We start from the raw sequence: 17,477 nt of genomic DNA, 5'->3' as shown, positions 1-17,477 counted from the left end.
TGGTAAGTAACTGCCCTTGTGTTGCTGTGTTGTTGTTCTGAAGGTTTCCTCGTCTCACCTGGGAAGTTCCAGCCCCCGACAGAGGAGGAAGCAGGAGAAGATGGAACAGAGGCAGGCCCGCCACGAAAATCTGAAGAGACTCCACAGGGCACAGGTATTGAGCAGTGGACCTGATCAGACCTCTTCCCAAAAGTACTACTATTTCTAATGCAGTTGTATTTAAGAGCTCTTTTCAGCAAACTCAAAGTGCTGTATAATAGCACAAAACACACAGTAAAGGTGCAAAACATAGAAAAAAGAGCACCAAACTGGCTTTGGTATTAAAAGCTTTAGTTTAAGATAGGACTTCCAGCATGGTTTGAAAATGTTGATATTCCCAGAGTCGTGAATGGACAGTTGGAGCTGGAGTTATACAGGCACGGTGCTGCACAAGAAAAGGTTCTGTTGCCCATTGTGTAAAACCTAGTCTTCTAATCTCATATTAGGAATGGTAAAAACTTAAAATGATTTGGAGCTAAATCATTCAATATCTTCTACATGAACCACAATTAAATACTTAAAATGTAGTTACTGACTCTTTAATGACAAACCACTACATGTCTAAATTTTACTAGGACCCCGTGCCAGATTGCAAAGGACAGGAATTGTTATTTTTATTTTAATTGTGCACATGAGCCATATAATTTTGGACATATAGAAGTCTGTTTAAGTACCTTAAAAGATACCTCAGTAAACAAGGTGTTACAGTAGTCTAATCTTCATAATATAAGGCACATAGAAATATTTCATCATCAGATGAAATTGGGTTACCAGGCTAAGAAAGGGTCTTAAATGAGTAATGTTACACTAGTGGAAGAAACGTTGACAACACTGATGTCTAATGATAGAAGCCATTGAGCATAATCTCAGTTTTGCCACACATCAGTTTAACAAAGTTCTGTTGCATCCATATCTTATTTTCAAACCCTTTAAATATCCCAAATATGTATCAATACTATCAGATTTGTTCTGCAAATACGTCTGTTATCAACATAGCAGTAAATCCTAAGTCTGTGATGGCAACATACAAATACAAAAAGTAAGTTGATCCCAGTACAGCACCTTGTGGAACTCCATGAGTAAGTGGAACTAGGTTAGTTTTTGAACAACCAAGATTTTTTGCTCCTTGTAGCAAAAGAAAAGCTAAATCAACTAAGAGAAGAACCAGTGATCCTTAGATTGTTTTCACTCCATCCAGAACTAGAGGGATATTATCTGTAGACACCGTCAAAAAATCGTTAACAACTTTCGTAAGTGCTGCTTCTGAGCTTCTTCTTTGTGTAAAGCCTGGAATTGAACATTTGAAGATCTGATCTTTGAAACCGGAGAACTACAGTACTTCAGTTTTTAAAGCGTACTTCATCATTCAGGAATGAGAACATTCATACCATAAATTCAAAGTTGAAAAATAATGCTATAAATTTAAACCTGTCAAATGGTAATAATGAATGTAATTCCTAGCTAATTCCTAGCAAGTTGCAATTGAATTGCAAGTATTTTTTAATTCAGCAGTCTGAGCAATTCCCCGTTGATGCTCTGCTTGTCCTTGTGTGTTCCCCAGGTGATACAGCGGCAGCTTGAAGAGGTGGAGGAGAGACAGAGAGTCTTGGAGGAACGGGGGGTGAAGCTGGAGAAGGAACTGCGGGGAGAGACAGGTGAGGGACCCAGCTATCCAAAACTCAAAAACACCACGTGTTGGCCTGAAGCACAGAAGGCCTCTCAATTCCACTTGAGGGACAGGCTGTGACAAGAGCACCTTCCCTTTCTTCTCCTCGTCTCGCCTGCCATTCACAATCCTCAGCTCTGTCACTCTTGTGCTTCTCGTCTCCATTTAATTTGGCCTGCTGTCTGACTGAAGCTGCACCCTTCATACCGGGGCCCTGTCTTTCTCCCATCATCAGGTGGGCCTGTCAGAAGCCATTACAGAGTAGAGTGGAGGGGCTTGTCAGAGTGCTGCAGTTTAGAAGGTGAAGGCATTAATTAGATGGAATTCATCCTGCACCACACCCCTCCTACCCTTCCTCAGAGGTACCAAAGGGCGAATTGGAGGTTGAAATAATGGCAGAAGGTCACTGGCCAGAATTCCTGTGATTGATAAAGTTATTTCTAAGGAATTGTGGCTGTCCTCACAAATTAATAGGACTGACAGCTGACCTGGCTGCTGGGGTTTCACTCTGCATGACTTGCTCTGAGGCTGACAGATTCTTCTACAAACAATCAAGAGGAAAGAGGGGCTGGCAAAGTTCAGGGCCATCTTTGCTGATCTAAGAGTTCCTTTAAACGTAAAGATGAATTGCTCTAATCCTGGGTAATAAAATGTTGCTTGGTTAATCTTAACAGCCACTTTGGATATTATATTTTTCTAGAGTATTGCATTACTAACCTGAACTAGTTAAGAGTTGGATTTTTAATTTAGGTATTTATTATCTATTACACATCTGTTTATTAAAAGAGTGAGAATAGATAATTTTGTGCTAGACTGTTGTGATACTGAATAAACATGTTCAATGTGAACATGGCTCTCACCAAGTCACGTTGCTGAGCAAAGGTTACTGTGAACCAAAAACCAAAACATTATGGCCCTGACCTGTTATTGGCCACGATGACCTTCTATTCCTGTATATCTATGTATTATCATGTTGTATTTCTAATCTTTCTTCATAGTGCTACATTTATCATGTAAATCTCAAGGTAAGTCAGGACACTTTTGTTACAGAAAATTCTACAATGAAGTTTCCAGCCTTCCAGGCAGAATGTTATTTTCATCCAAAGAAATGAACTGTATGTGCTGTTAGATCATTCTCGTTTGATATATCTACTCTGGCAGTGGTGAAAATGCCTTTGCCTCATCTAAGGTGTTTGTGGAGCCAAGAAAAGTGCAGATTGCCTGTTTGGGCTGCATAAAGGAGCTGAATATTGACAGTGAAGAATGGGAAATTATTTTCAGTTGCAGACTTGCACTTTGCATGACCTCTGGTGAGAAACATGGACTAGCCTGGAGGCACAGAAAGGAAAGGAAACAAATATAAGCAATGCAGTGTCTCAGGTGGAGTTGACAGAACCACTTTCATTTATTTATTAGCGTGTGGGCTTCATTAGGGTCATCCAAGTCTAAATGATAAAAGGTTTACAGGATTAGGACTGGATGCTGAAAAATAGATTACTTCTGGAGAGGGTATATTTTGCTAACCAGAGTCTGTATGAATTAGAGGTTAAATTAAATACAAAGCTTTGACAAGCTTTTAATAGAGTTCAGGATTTAAAGTGCAAAACTGGAAAACATTTGTGGTTCAAAGTGTGGAAGATGTCATGCGCTGTTAGCTGGATTATGAAAAAAAAAATACTCCCGAAATGAAAAAAGATTTGCATTTGAACAAAATAGCAATTTTCAGTTGAAATTGTATGAAATTATAGGAAAGGTAATAGTTTGAGAAATGATGAAAGGAAAAAACAGAAAGACCCATATCATATTTTATCAGCTTAAGGTACATCACAATACAGGATAGTCATTAAAACAGTTATTTCGAGTGGTAATGACAAAAAAGGACATTTTTTTATATTTACAGTAATATTCTTGTCATTTTATTCCCCTGAAGAAGCTGTTTATTAGTTGAGAAGAAGGTGTACACAAAGCAATATGTTACTATGCAATGTGTTAAAAGAGTTGACCATTTAAATGGGTTCATTTTTTACTATTTGCATGTAATTGTTGTAGGCTTTGATTGCTCTTGAATGTATTGCATTCCAGTTTGCTGTAATTTTTGTGACTCCGAAAAGCCTCTCTACCTCCGAGTGACCCTGAGCTATGTTTTCATTTTGCTGTCATATAGTAGATTAGGCTGTGTAGGTTGTCTCTTCAAAAGCCAGCTATTGATTTAAATCAAGCAGAGCAAGGACAGTTGTTGCAAAACTCTTCTGTTTGCAGTTAGATAATGAGTCATGCTTTCAGGATGTATTGACATCTATAATGTGATTCATGGCATCAGTGGGGTATAATATAATTATTGTTACTAATATTTTTTTCTGAAGCATTTTGATCAAACTATTGTCGTTGCTACAGAAGTCCCTCTGTGTTATTCTATGGAATACTTACTGCAAGTATGTTCTGTATTTTAGCAACAGAAGAACGACATACATAATTCTGTATTAGAAATTGTACTGAAATGGGCTGTCTTGTTGGATGCACAGAAGCCGTGTTCTGTGAGTGAAAAGTGTCCCTTCATTTACAGAAAAGATGTACAGCCATGGGCCTCAGGCACTTCTCAGTGGTAAATGTGTCCTTGCAACAGATTTTAGTACATAACTGCATGGAAAATATCTATAATAATGACAGCCCAAGGCAGGGCAGTGTCCATTGTATGTAACGTTTGCATGGCTTTGTTCAGATAATTGCATTAAGGAGGGGTGAACAGTGAATAGGCCTTTTGTTAATGGGTATTATTCATAAACCCAAACTAGATTGAAAGAGGACATGAGTAGGTGGGAAACAATGCACAGAGATGGTGAATATGACAATCCTGCTATCTCCATTTGACATAATGGACACTGATTTTTTTTCTATGTTTAAAAATGATTCTTTCTCGAATTATTATTACAGAAATACATAGTGTCTTAATTACAATTTGCTGGGGCAAAAACTATGACTGTTGCCTTTTCCTATCTTCAGAATTTGTTTAATTAGGCTCATTTTCCCCATTTCTTTTGTTAAAGAACCTGCAAGTTTTGCGGGTTTGTTTGCTGTTTGGGGATTTTCTCTTTGTTGTGCTTGTTGTTTTCAGGATGAAGAATAAAATGTTTAAGATTCCTTCTGCAATACCAATAATAAACACTGTGGCATTTGATTTCAGGAGTATACCACAGGACTATTTCCTTTTCAGCCGTAATAATACCATTTTCTTCAGGAATAATAAAAAAAACATTGTGTTGTAGTTGAGTGGTAAGGAGATACAACAAGGAGCATACAATTCATCAGTGTGTATGAGTGTCACTTGCAAATTCTCTGAAAGGCCTGCTTTGCAAAAAGTATTTTTTATTGGCTCTAGCCGGATAGAAATCAGCCGTGGAGCTCAGACAGTCAAGTGCAATGGTATTTGAGCTATCGTCTTTTTTTTATACCAGGAGACCTTTGATTCAAAATACATGCACATTTCTGACACTAATCTTAAATTCCTTTGGAAGTAATGTAACTAAAAAATAATCTTCTCAAATGTATGTTATGTCTAGAATATATTTCTGAAACTGTAAAACGCTGGATTGGATTCATATGATCACAGGCAGCTGGACAGTCTGGAGTGGTTTATTGTATATATTGTATAATGATAATTAATGCCGTCTGTATAAGAATTGATGTACATACTTTATTTGAGCACTTCTTTTATTGAGGATACGATTACAGAAGTGTTACGTGATTAACACAATCACTGTAATCACTGGTTCATCAGTAAGGTAAAGGTTTTAATACATTTGGTAACAGCAGCAACATGTGTTTCAAAGCAGGATCTGCTGCCACACGTTGTGGTATATTCAAATCTTAAGGAAGATACCTATTTCCTTCACTTTCCATCAGTGAAGTATGACTTCATTAAACATTCTTTGATTTTCCTCCTTCAGATTGCAGACATTTGTGTACTTATGACATTTAAAAAGGATCTGTTTAATAACATTTATATTTTATCAACATTCTCACAAGTTTTGAATTTCAACTCTGGAACGTAATTGCAAATTGCAGCTCTTTTGGTAATCCACTTCCACATCCGTGCACTGTAAAAAAAGAATGAGTTAGATTTCATTATGTCCTTTGAGCCTACATGAACAAAAAATGTGAATATATGCTTCTTAGATAATGAATTTAGCAGAAGTATTTGTAATTAAATTGTATTTCCTACTATATGATATGGGGAATTCCATGTAAAATATTGATTGTGCCTATACTAAATTAAGTATTTCAGTGAAATAAAGTACATATTTGACAGATATTGTGGAATACACTGCAAAGAATTTCAATGACTTTATCCAAGCTGGTATACCTGTAAGGAAATGCATAAAGATGGGGGTTGGTGTAGAACTGCATTTGTGTTTCACAAAATTGAGTTTAATATTACAGTGCAGCAAAATTATTGTTTTTACTGAATATTTAAGCAGAAAATGAAAATTACTTACAGCTTCTCCTGAAGGGGGCAGTACTGTTTAAAACTTACATTAGTACACAAATTCTGGATTGTCAGGATGAAATTGGATCAGGTTTGGCACCAATTTAGAAAGTCCTGGCTTGGGATTAACTACATAATGTGTAAAACCTATTGTAAAACCTTAGATTTTATGGGTGTGTTTTGGTGCATCTTTAATTTTGGCAATATTTGAGTAATTAAATTAAAACCTTACAATTTCACAATTCTTCCTGCCACTTGTACAACAACTTTGAAAGTGATATGCACTCAGTATGGGCAACATTCATGAAGTGTAATCAATAAATTGCTGTAATAAGTGATGTTCACAAAAGACTGATGTCAAACCATGAGGATCATTGAAAATTATATAACAACAGAAAAGCAGCAGACAGATGGATGGATGAGCAGACAGGTAGACAAATTCATGGACATATAACCAGGGCTGTCTAAATGGTATTAAAGACCTGAATTATTTGTTCATGTACACTGAAACTTAGGGCTTTTATTCCCTTAAGATTCCAGCTCGGCTGATGAAACACAACTCCTTCAAACCTGGTTTAAGCTGGTTCTGGAGAAGAATAAACTTGTCCGCTATGAATCTGAACTGATGATTTTGTAAGTATGCACTCAGCTTATCCAGAACATCTTTGCCTCTTGACAGAATTCATCTTCTTCTTGGTAACTAACATAGGTTCTAATTTTCCAAGACACAATGTAGCTGCCGGTCATTTGGGTATGAGACTAAGAATCTTTTCTAAAATCATCTGCTGGTTTGTTAAAATAATAATTAATAGTAAAAAAAAAAACAGCAACAATAGATACCCCCCCAGGACCGCTCACATCAAGGTGATGAGTTGAGAAGAGAAACAGGAGAAAAGAGCAAAGTATATAATCGGTCCCCAGAAGCTCTGGCATCAGGCAGTGTGTGAGACTGTGCTTGTGTCTACCCTTCAGTGCCCAAGAGCTGGAGCTGGAGGACTGCCAAAGCCAGTTACAGCAGAAACTGCGCCGCAGGATGGCCATCCATGGTGAGAATGTGAAGAGGAGTCAGAGACACGAATCTTTGTGAGGGTTTTAGAAGGAAATGGACAACATTCTATAAAAGAAAACCAAGAAGCTTAGTTCCCCGTGTTTATTTCGCTAGGTTGTTGGAAAGTCTCCTCAGATACTGTAAATTCTTCAGCTAATTCTTTGCATTGCTGAAATTTACCTACAAAAGGCGAACCCGAATGCAGGGCTTACACGTGATTTAATTCAGAAAATGATGTATGTTTTTTTTATTAAGGTTTTACCTTTCTGATCTTTTTTTACAAAACTGCTGGGGTTATGAGATCAAGAACAGTGAGGGGTTGGGATTCTTAATTGAATTTTCCTTTCTTTTTGAATGAACAAATTAGCTTTGAACCCTGATGGGTGTGAATAGAAGATGCATCCCCTGTAAATGACCTTTTGATCCCAGATTTGTAGACAATATTCTGCACATGTCCTGATTCACGTATTGGCTTTCAGAAATATCATAATGGTTTAACCTTTGCAATTTCAAGTGATGCCCTTAGCTTTTTCATCTTCCTTCTACTGTAGTTGCTTCTGACTAGATGAAGTGGCTTTAGTATTATTGGTTTGTAATGTCAGTTAGAGTATTTCTGTCAGGTATAACTAAATATATTATGTGTTTATCTTATTGAGTAAAAAGTGTTTCACAGCAGTGAAAACATCAACAAATCGATTATCAGAATGTGTACACATAAATCCGAGGATGTATTTCAGTATGCAAAGTTAAAATATTTATTTTCTGAACGGATTTTTATTTTTAACTTGCTCCCCGACAATAATAAACACAAACGTATACCAAAAGGGCATTTGCAATCAAAAGTTCCCCATTGATTTATTGTGCTTAAAAAAATAACTGTATATATAAATAATTCAAAACTGAAAATAGATTTTTTACAAATAAATACAATGTTTAACACTTATTTACATTATATACTGGTGCAATTACAAAATACTGATGCAGTTTATAAAGGAACAAAAATGTCCAACTTTTTTTTAACCTCCAAAGCAAAATTCAGTATCATTTTCAGTTTCCTTCCTTTTCGTGTTTTTTTTTTCCCAGATTCCAAGAAGAGCCCACAGGAGCTAGCTGAGGAACAGCAGGTCCTCGGTGAGATGATGAGAATGGTGGAGGAGAGAGACAGGCTGGTGGTCCTGCTTGAAGAGCAGAGGCTTCAAGAAAGAGCTGAAGACAAAGACCTGGAGAGCTTTGTGCTGTCTAAAGGATATCAGCTCAACTGGATGTGACGCTCCACTCAACAGGAGCCAGTGTCTTGTTGCAGCAGTTTGAAAGTCTGCCACATTTGGCACCAAAAACGGAAAAAAAAGCTAGTTCTGTCTTTGATGGACAACATGTTTATAGGGCTAAAATATAGAAAAAGCATGGCAAGGAAGTCTTTATCAGGATACATTTAGTATAGACCAAATGAACAGAGGATGTCAGTTTAGTCATACACAGAAACAGCACAGATCTTGTATTTCAGAGTTACAGAGTTGGTCTCAGTGGTTTTAGGCCTTTGTGATCTGTGCCTAATCAAAAAGAAGCTTAATCTGGTAACTAGCACTTCAGCATAATAAACCTTTCTGTTTTCATATCCATTTTCTAATATCAAATAATTTGTGGCAAAAGTTTTATTTAATTCCTCTTTAAAATGTTTACTAGGAAAAAATATATATAAGGAATTTAAATGGCTAATGAAACGTTACTGCACAACCAAAGAATTCTTGTTGTTTTTTTTAAATTGCCCATGAAAGTCAGAGATTAAGCAAACAGCATACCGTATAAGTCAAAACTGCGGATGTGCACCGTGTGTAAGAAATCTGTTCTTTTCTTTAATTTCTTTTTTTCCCGATTATTTTGTTTCTGCCCTGCAGTTGTTTGATACACTTGTCGGAATAGGCCAGCTTGTTATAAATGCACACTGTATACATCAGACAGATCTATTTTCATAGACATAAACTAACTGATGCTATATATGTGCCTTTATGTTGGCATAACACCTTTAATATTTTTAGCAAGTCTGAACATTACAAAAATGTAAAAACTGGTAAAATGGTATATATTTCACAAGAAAATAAGATGTGGTAGTGGGTTTTTAAAATAAGATTTTTGACAATTATTTTTTTAAAATGCATATTGTGATGTGCATCTTCAAAATGGCAACTGCCTCAGAGTGAAGTGTGTGAAAATTTGAACATAAAAATGTTCTTCTTTATTTGCCCTTTAAGTTATATACCTTAAACTAAATGCAAACAAAATGTAAACGCATATTTTTTTGTTTTTCCTTAAACATTTTTTTCAGATTATACTGTAACTGACAAGCAATCCTTATGGTGTAAAAAAAGACAATAAGTATAAGTAAATGCATCTTGTGAATCATCTTAGTACGATTCTAATTGCTTAGTGAAATATTCCATGCTGAAAATAAACTTTAATTTACTTCAATTTGCAAACAACTTTAATTTAAAACATGCTTAATTCTTTGTGTCTCTAATAAAAGTTATAACAATTCTATTTTTATGCCTGAATTTTGAATTTGATAGAGCCAAGCAATCCTTTTTATGTTGTGTTTTCAGTCTATTAACTGAATAGTTTGCTTTTCATATGTTCTAGAATTTTTAAAGTACCATTTTTGTGTTAAGAACTGCACAACCTAAGAAAGTCCATTGTAATTTTTCAAGGACGGTGTACAACACGTGTTCATTAATTCATATATCTTTTACAGAATCATGCCGTTTCATTGTGAATAACATTCAGAATATAACAGCTGGTAAATTGCATATTTTGGGGGGCATTTTAAGACTATGTCGTCTTATAAATTATGACAATCAATATTAAATTAGCTCTTGTGGTTTCACATCACTGAAGGGGGCAGAATCATCTGCATGCTCTTAGGAACACCAAACACCTCAATGGTTTTTCTTGTAAGATATGTGCAGTTGTTAACACTGACATCACATATGCAAAAGGTGAAAACAGATTTAGGCTCTTTTGACAGTTTTGTCCCTAGGGAATCTGCAAGTACTAATAAATATTCAGAATATCTTCTTATTTAGCTAGCCATCTATAAAAGTGAATATATACAGTATATCATTATATACTGTATCTTCATCTGCCTTTTTTGACCCCTTGCTGTATATCCTTGACAAGGCTCTTCCACATACAGTACTTCTGTCCTTGGCTATCAAACAATTCAAACGAAGATTTGTTCAATCTGATAAGCATCCATCTGTTTGTCCAGACAATTGACATTTTAAGTGGGGGACACGCATTTATCTCTCCTGTGCTGCTGCAGTACTGGTGGGCTCAAATGATTTAAGGCCTGGCTCAAGCAAAAGAAATAACTGTGCTCTTGCCCGTTCCTTTAATTTTCTGTCAGTATCTGTAACAGATATCTACATATCCTTAAAATATGCAATATTTAGATATGTAGTCCACATTAATTGTGCCCCCCCACCCAAAAAAAAATCCCAACATATATGAATCTCGGAATTGTAAATTAAATCAGATTTGTTGTGCTAAGAAAAAGACAAAATAACAAAACTGCTGCCAACTTGTACCCAGAAACACACGCACTGCTGAAGTCATGTGACAATGCCCTAGAGGAGATAATGTTGTGATTCCTAGCATATTTTGATGAGAAGTTGGCAGTAAATCACATCCCCTTGTTGCACTTTTGAGGTTAGAAACTTGATATGAATCAGTCAGTTATGTCGATTGTTCCGTTACTGGTTCTTCAGAAAGATTTCCAGATGTTCCTATAATTTTGACCACAAATCTATAGTATGTACCAACTTTACAATCTATGTGTTTTGGGGGACACATAGATTGAGAATAATTTAGTTTTAAATAATGAAAACGTCCGACATTTCCCTCTGTAATGTAGGACTCTCGTGTGTTGTAATCGCGTTCATTAAACACACATTACAAACAGTAAAGTGACAATCTCCAAGAAAAAGAAAACAAATCCGATCGGCATTAATAGATTAAGTTCGCAAAGGTCATACAACACAGTAGTGGGTTACACAAGCAGTAATACAAATGGCTACCTTTTGTTTTTCAGCTAGAGCTTCAGTGCAATTGGGCTGTGTGTAGGCTATTACATATTACATTTTTTTTCCTCGCAGTAGGGGAGGGAACATGGATCGAGAAAGGGAACTGGAATTCATTTGTAGGGAAAGCTGACATCCGAAGGCTGAACAAATAACTTGGAATTCCGCTTCCGTTTGGGAGAGGGTAAACTCTGACTAAACTCAAGGTAGACAACTGTGTAAGTCTGCAATTCCCCCCCGCCTGCTTCTAAAAAACAACAGGAAAAAAATATCATCGATGGCTTCCTCACCACAGAAATCTCCGTCTTCTCCAAAATCTCCGACCCCTAAATCGCCACCTTCAAGGAAGAAAGATGACTCTTTTCTTGGGAAACTTGGAGGAACTTTGGCAAGAAGGAAAAAAGCAAAAGAAGGTATATAGTTTTCATAAAACAGCGCTATTTGTGTAGTGCTGTGCTCAAAGGCTTGATTCCATGTATTAGGAATTTTTAACGTGTGTTACTTTTCACGCCTTAATAAGCGAATACGAGATACTTAAAAAAACTTTTGACTGGTTGAATAATGATGTTAAATTGCTACATTACGGACTGGGTATTTTAAATAACAGCGTAAAACACTTAAATGTTATTTTATGGGACAGAATAATTAATGCAGTGTGACGAATTGGATAGTTTTTAAACTGGGTGTGCCCAGACATCTTGGATTTTTTTCCTGTGTGACGTGACGTCATTCTACACCCATAATCTTAAAGTTTTTGAATGAAAAAAAAAGAACAAACCCACATTTATCACCGCATAACTTATACTTACTAGCCCCTTAGTTAATAACTAAGTTCTTTAGTTCATGGTTAATCATCGCCTTGGTATTCATAGCCTGCAGCTGGGCTTTTAGATAGGAACTGAGATTCTTAGGTTTTACATAGAGGCATTTACAGAGAGCTACAGCAGCATTTAGTTACAGTGCTGAAGTGTACATTTCTGAAAATGTGGCTATAGTTTCGGAAAGAAACAAAGTAGCAATGCGGTACTTAATATTTTTAAAACCGCATTTGAAGAACTTTGAACGCGGCTGCACTGCGCTCTCCATAAAGCTTGAATTAGGGATTATAGGTTCTTTGAACTTGACCCCATAAACCTTAGTAGCGCTTCATGTTTAAGTAACTTGTTTTGCTATAGCGTAAACTGAAGTTTCCTCTGTAAACGAGGATACGGTGAAATTTGCCTAGACACAGCCTTGTAAAGCTGTAGCACGAAACATAAGTTACTAGTACATAAAAGTGCATGAAGTAAAACTCTGTGGACAATAACCCACTTGTTTTAATAGGGAAACGTTCTGTTTCTGTGTCTTAAACCACAGACTACAAAAGAGAGAGCACTATTATTTAAAGTTCTCTCTCAGTAGAATCAGTCTTTGGTCTCCACAAAGAAGGCAGTCCAGTTCTAAAAACTGTTTATTAATGGGGTTATTTTTTAAAATGATATAACTGCATACTTCATTTTCTTTTGTTTTCCTTCCTGTTTTGTTGCTAATAAAGAAAAAACAAATATTTCCCTCTCTGTAATTTGAGGCTGAGGATGTACAGTGGTAATATTGGTAAATGGCTGTGGAAAAAAAAAGCATGAGATGAAATGCAGTGTGTGATTAAAGAGAGCACTTCCAGTTGCAGATAAATTACAGAAATGCAGCATTGATGTCCCACTATCTCTCTAAGGAAACACACCTGGCTGTCAGAGTCTTTTGCTACTGACATTACAGTTTTAATACAGAAGGAGTGTCACCTTGGACTCTTCTTTTAATAACTCATAATAACTAGGCCAGGTATTATGAGTGCTATAGTGAAAACTATTACTAGCTATTTAAATGCAATCATGATTTGACGTAGAGCATACTGTACAGACAGTACATGTGGCCATGCCCTAATATACACTTACCAGAAGCCCTATACAGCTTATTTCCTAAAGAGTCGGTACAGGACTTGCCTGAAAAGCACAGGAGGTTGTAATGTTTATATTCAGTGGAGTGCTTCATTCTTGCCTTGTATGGAAGAATATTTGGTTATTTCATTACATGTGCAACTAGGCCAGCAGAGCAATGAAGGAAGAGCAGATAAAAAGAATTTTTACAGTAGATGAAATGCTGGTGTGTTTTTTACAGAACAAAGTATTGGATGGTTATTACAGTTAAAAAAGTGTCCTTTGTGTTATTTGAATTATAAGATAAACCGCAAGCTGCTGTAGTTCAGAGTAAAAATGAGTACTCTAATTGTTTTAATGGGCTTTTTTATTTTTTTTATTTCCAGGAGTTGGTATGTTTCTGAGCACTTGTGACACTATCTCTGTGCTATACACTGCACCAAAGCTGTCCTGAAAATGGCTCCATTGTCTAAGCGCTACAATTCTAAATCGTTTTGCTAATATACAGAGAGTGTTTATAAAATGAGTTCACTCAAAACAGATTATTATTTTGAAAATAGTGCAGTGTGAAGAAATAAGGTTTAGTACAAATGTGACTGTAGGCGTTACATTATTTTGGACAACGTTATACACCATGGAGAGTATCTTCAGCTCTATGTGCCCATCACCTGTGTTGATAATAAGTACCACACATAGGAATAACAGGTGTACAGCTGCACAGAGCTGTTCACTGTCTGCTGCCATTGTGCATATCAACATTTCATTGCTCCAAGTCACACAACTTTCACAATCGTGTTGTCTGAATAGGATAAAGCACCCTGTGGTAATGTTTTATGTCATTAACCGTTGCATTTATCTGAATATTTTCCCTGAATGTTGATTGAAAGTTTTATAATGAATGAATCAAATGTTTAATACACTAAATGAACAACATCGTTTAAAATGAAGGGTGTCAGAACATTTTGTCTACAGCTATATTTACTGTATATCAATTTGCGTGGATGTTTGCTTCAAATCCTTAATGGTCAACAAATAGATTTCTTTGTAATTTCAGCCTGCTGGTGTTTTCATACACTTGAATCAATAAAGTCCCAGGAAGGCTCCGAGACAGCAGATGTACCGTATTTACACAGAAAAAGAAAATGGAACTTACCACAATGTTTGAAGGATTGATTCGATTTGATATAAAGTCTTTGAGTCCCATGGGGCGAAATATTAAATTATGAACACTCAGTCATTTGGACTCAGCCATAGTGATAAATGGAGGTGAGAGCCAGCTTTTGAAAGTTGACAAGTGAGAGCAGCCCTTCTTAAAAAAGAGAGATAATCCATCTAGCAGATAGGAGTGGGAGGCCGTAGCAGGCTATAAAAGGTTGAGAACATTTTAGTGACAGTGCATATTGTTCAGGGAAGATGATGGTACCTTGGATAGATTGCAATGGGGTGTGGAGCACTGTGTCCCCAAGGTAGGTCCTTCCTTCTGTCCTCTTGAATCTGAGGAGGGGATGAGGAGTGAATCAGTCACTGACACACAGTCTTGTTGCAGGGAGCAGTTTGTCATTGTGCCAGGTTACGATGAAGGCACTGTAATGAACTTTATATGCCAGGCTGAAGCCAGCATTCTATTTAAGCTTATTTGATCTTGCAAATTTTACTTTACTGTTCGCACAAAATGAAATGCATGTATACTGCCTAAAACATAAACTGATTATTAATCTTTTTCGGGTTAAAGAAATGACTTTGCTTTGCATTATGTGAATCATGCCATTATTATCGAGATGTATTTGCCCCATGTGCCCTTGCCCTTGACTTTAGTGAAGAAAACTTTAGAATACAGGATCTAACAAACTCCGTTTCTGTATTTTGTACTTTAAAAGAAATCTGATGAGAACATCTGGAGAAGTGCATTGTTTTCTGAGATGTTATATGTCTGAATATGAAGTCCAATAAGTAGAACAGATAACTTTTCAAGATGGCAAGAAACGAAGACTCGAAGAGTCTCTGCTCTTACTAATCACTTGAAGCTGCAGATGAAAACCAAGGAATCTGCCTACCTTTATTTTTTTTTAAAGCCTTATAGGAGTCTCAAAAATAAAGTGTTTTAATTTTGCATTAACGGTGGGGGGGGGGATGTCAGCACATCTGAATCATAGTGTTGATTGTCAGGATACAGACACCCCCTGTTGATGTAGACCTACAGAGCTGGAATAGCAGTGGCAGAAGCTGCTTCCGATGGAAGCTGTGAAAAGCTGTGAAATCCAGCACGGGATGTACTCCAGCACTTTCCCTTCGCAGGCCCACCCAGCACATCGCTTCACGGCAAAGCTACATCCAGCTCTCCTACTGGGACAAACACGTTCGCGCTGCCTGGGGAGCGATGACAGCGATGTTGCTGCGCGGTATTAATTATCTATTGGTTTATTTATATATTAATTTGATACTGAGAAGGATAGACTAACTGATGGTGATTATCTCTGAGGCGTCAAACAAACAGGCTGGAAGGCTTCTAGGATCCGTAAGCTCAAAGCAACTGCACAAGCATGTCCAGCCAAGTGGCCCCCTTGTGTTTGAGACTTTTGCATTTCGGGTTTTTTTTTCCTTAAAATCTGAGAAAAAAAATGCTGGCTGGAGTGTAGAAGAGGGTGAAGCACAGAGGTTCTTTTATATATACAAATGCTGTAAGAAAAGATCAATTTAAACTTCTGAATTTAGTATCATAATTATAATTAGACTGCTCTCCTGGATGTGCCAGATTCTCTCCTCTGGTTTGCAGAGTTTATGTTCTTTCTTTTCTTGACTTTAATAACAGGGCAGGCAGAGGTGCTTTGTATAAACCTTGATTACTGAGTTACCTTAATAATAGGATTGTTCTCAAAGTAAAGATTGACAGGTCTATATTCAAAAACAGTAATTCTTTTAAATATTATATAAATGTACTATGTTTGCCTCTATGTCATTTTGTTCAACAGGCCGATAGGATTTCTGTAAGGCACAGAGACTGCTATTTAATGCAGGAGTGTGCAAAGTGCAGCTAGTAAAATTCTTTACTTCTTTCTAGAAATGAAATGCCACCAATATCATATACATTTGCTTAAAAATGTTTTTTCAATATTTCTAAAGCAAGTTAACTCTAATTAGGGAAGAGGAGAAGACTTCCATTGATTGTTAAAGCTCATTTTTCAGTAACAACATGCGTGGTCAATTTGCAGATTCCTTCCACTTTAATGCATGCATTCGCATCATGCAGGAAACCAGATCCAATGATGGTTTATACGACATGCAATCCTTTTTAATAAAATAAATGCCTACCATCAACATAAACTGATCTTTTCTGTTCACGAAGACTGGGGAATAATGCAGTCCGAAATGAAGACCGCATCCCAGTGTTGTAAAACTGTTTTTCATTTAATTTACATATGCTTAGCTTTCGGTCAGATTGAAATTGACTTTCAAGCAGTGGTGATTGTAGCCCTCAACACTGATACTAATAGAATAGAATGGAACTAATAGCAAATTATATTAGCTTGAAGCCAGCTTCTAAACTGCTTCTTAGAATTGTGATTTCCTGGTGATAGACACTGCTTTAACTAAAAGCATATCTGACAAGGTAGTGGCCTACTTAAAAAATAGATGTTTAATTTTTTTTAAACTGTTTTAAATCTTAAATGTCAGTCTGTATAAAAAACGTTTATATTTGAATATGATCAATGCTCCAAATACATACCTGGATCTTCTAGGTCAGTTTTAGTGCTGAATCTTTTTACCTTAGTAGCAAGCTGGAAAAGAATCTATCGTAGTGAGGGAATTTTATCAAGGGATTGTTAATACAGGCCTATGTATTCAATTTCGATTCAAACTTGGAATGCATTGTTAAAGAGCTTTTTTGACACATAGGTTAAACTTTGGATGCTTGAGTGTTGTGGGAGTTATTTAGTAAACCTTTCATTATTTGTCTCTGGGAGCCAACTAGCATAGAGGGGGGACTTCTCTATAAACCTTAAAATAAAAAATCGAAGCCCTTTCCCCCTCCTTCCCTCACCCTGGATCTGAGCAGCGGAGTCTTCCATACTTATGGTTGTCAATTGGGAAAATCCAGGAATCGCCTTGTGTGGAGTAGTGGGCAAAGACCAGATCTTTTTCAGAAAGTTACCCACATCTGAAACAGCCAAAGCATGTGGAAAAAGATAATAATAATAATAATTGCTTACACTTATATAGTGCTTTTCTGGACATTCCACTCAAAGCGCTTTACAGG

At 36.6% G+C, this 17,477-nt stretch overlaps 2 protein-coding genes across 16 annotated transcripts in view; both read left to right on the top strand.

Annotated features, from left to right (window-relative positions):
* Positions 1-9,771, top strand: part of LOC148645602 (F-actin-monooxygenase mical2b-like) — a 79,954-nt gene extending 70,183 nt beyond the window's left edge. For 14 of the 15 annotated variants that reach the window (XM_088611575.1, XM_088611588.1, XM_088611582.1 and 11 more), the window contains 5 exons: positions 44-154; positions 1,601-1,694; positions 6,722-6,821; positions 7,161-7,234; positions 8,320-9,771. In XM_088611575.1, coding sequence (XP_088467701.1) covers positions 44-154; positions 1,601-1,694; positions 6,722-6,821; positions 7,161-7,234; positions 8,320-8,504 — 564 coding nt within the window. In that variant the 3' untranslated portion in view covers positions 8,505-9,771. Of the gene's footprint in view, positions 1-43; positions 155-1,600; positions 1,695-6,721; positions 6,822-7,160; positions 7,235-8,319 lie in introns of those variants that run through there. The other variant, XR_015928185.1, reaches the window with a different exon arrangement.
* A 1,596-nt stretch (positions 9,772-11,367) lies between these two features.
* LOC148645601 (alpha-parvin) overlaps positions 11,368-17,477 on the top strand; it is a 29,630-nt gene continuing 23,520 nt past the window's right edge. The window contains exon 1 of the mRNA XM_088611589.1: positions 11,368-11,722. Coding sequence (XP_088467715.1) covers positions 11,587-11,722 — 136 coding nt within the window. The 5' untranslated portion in view covers positions 11,368-11,586. The remainder of the gene's footprint in view (positions 11,723-17,477) is intronic.

This window comes from Lepisosteus platostomus, chromosome 18 (assembly GCF_059453375.1).
Source record: "Lepisosteus platostomus isolate fLepPlt1 chromosome 18, fLepPlt1.hap1, whole genome shotgun sequence".
NCBI lineage: Eukaryota > Metazoa > Chordata > Actinopteri > Semionotiformes > Lepisosteidae > Lepisosteus > Lepisosteus platostomus.
The sequence above is the reverse complement of the archived record's forward strand: the minus strand, read 5'-3'. Positions and strand labels throughout refer to the sequence as shown.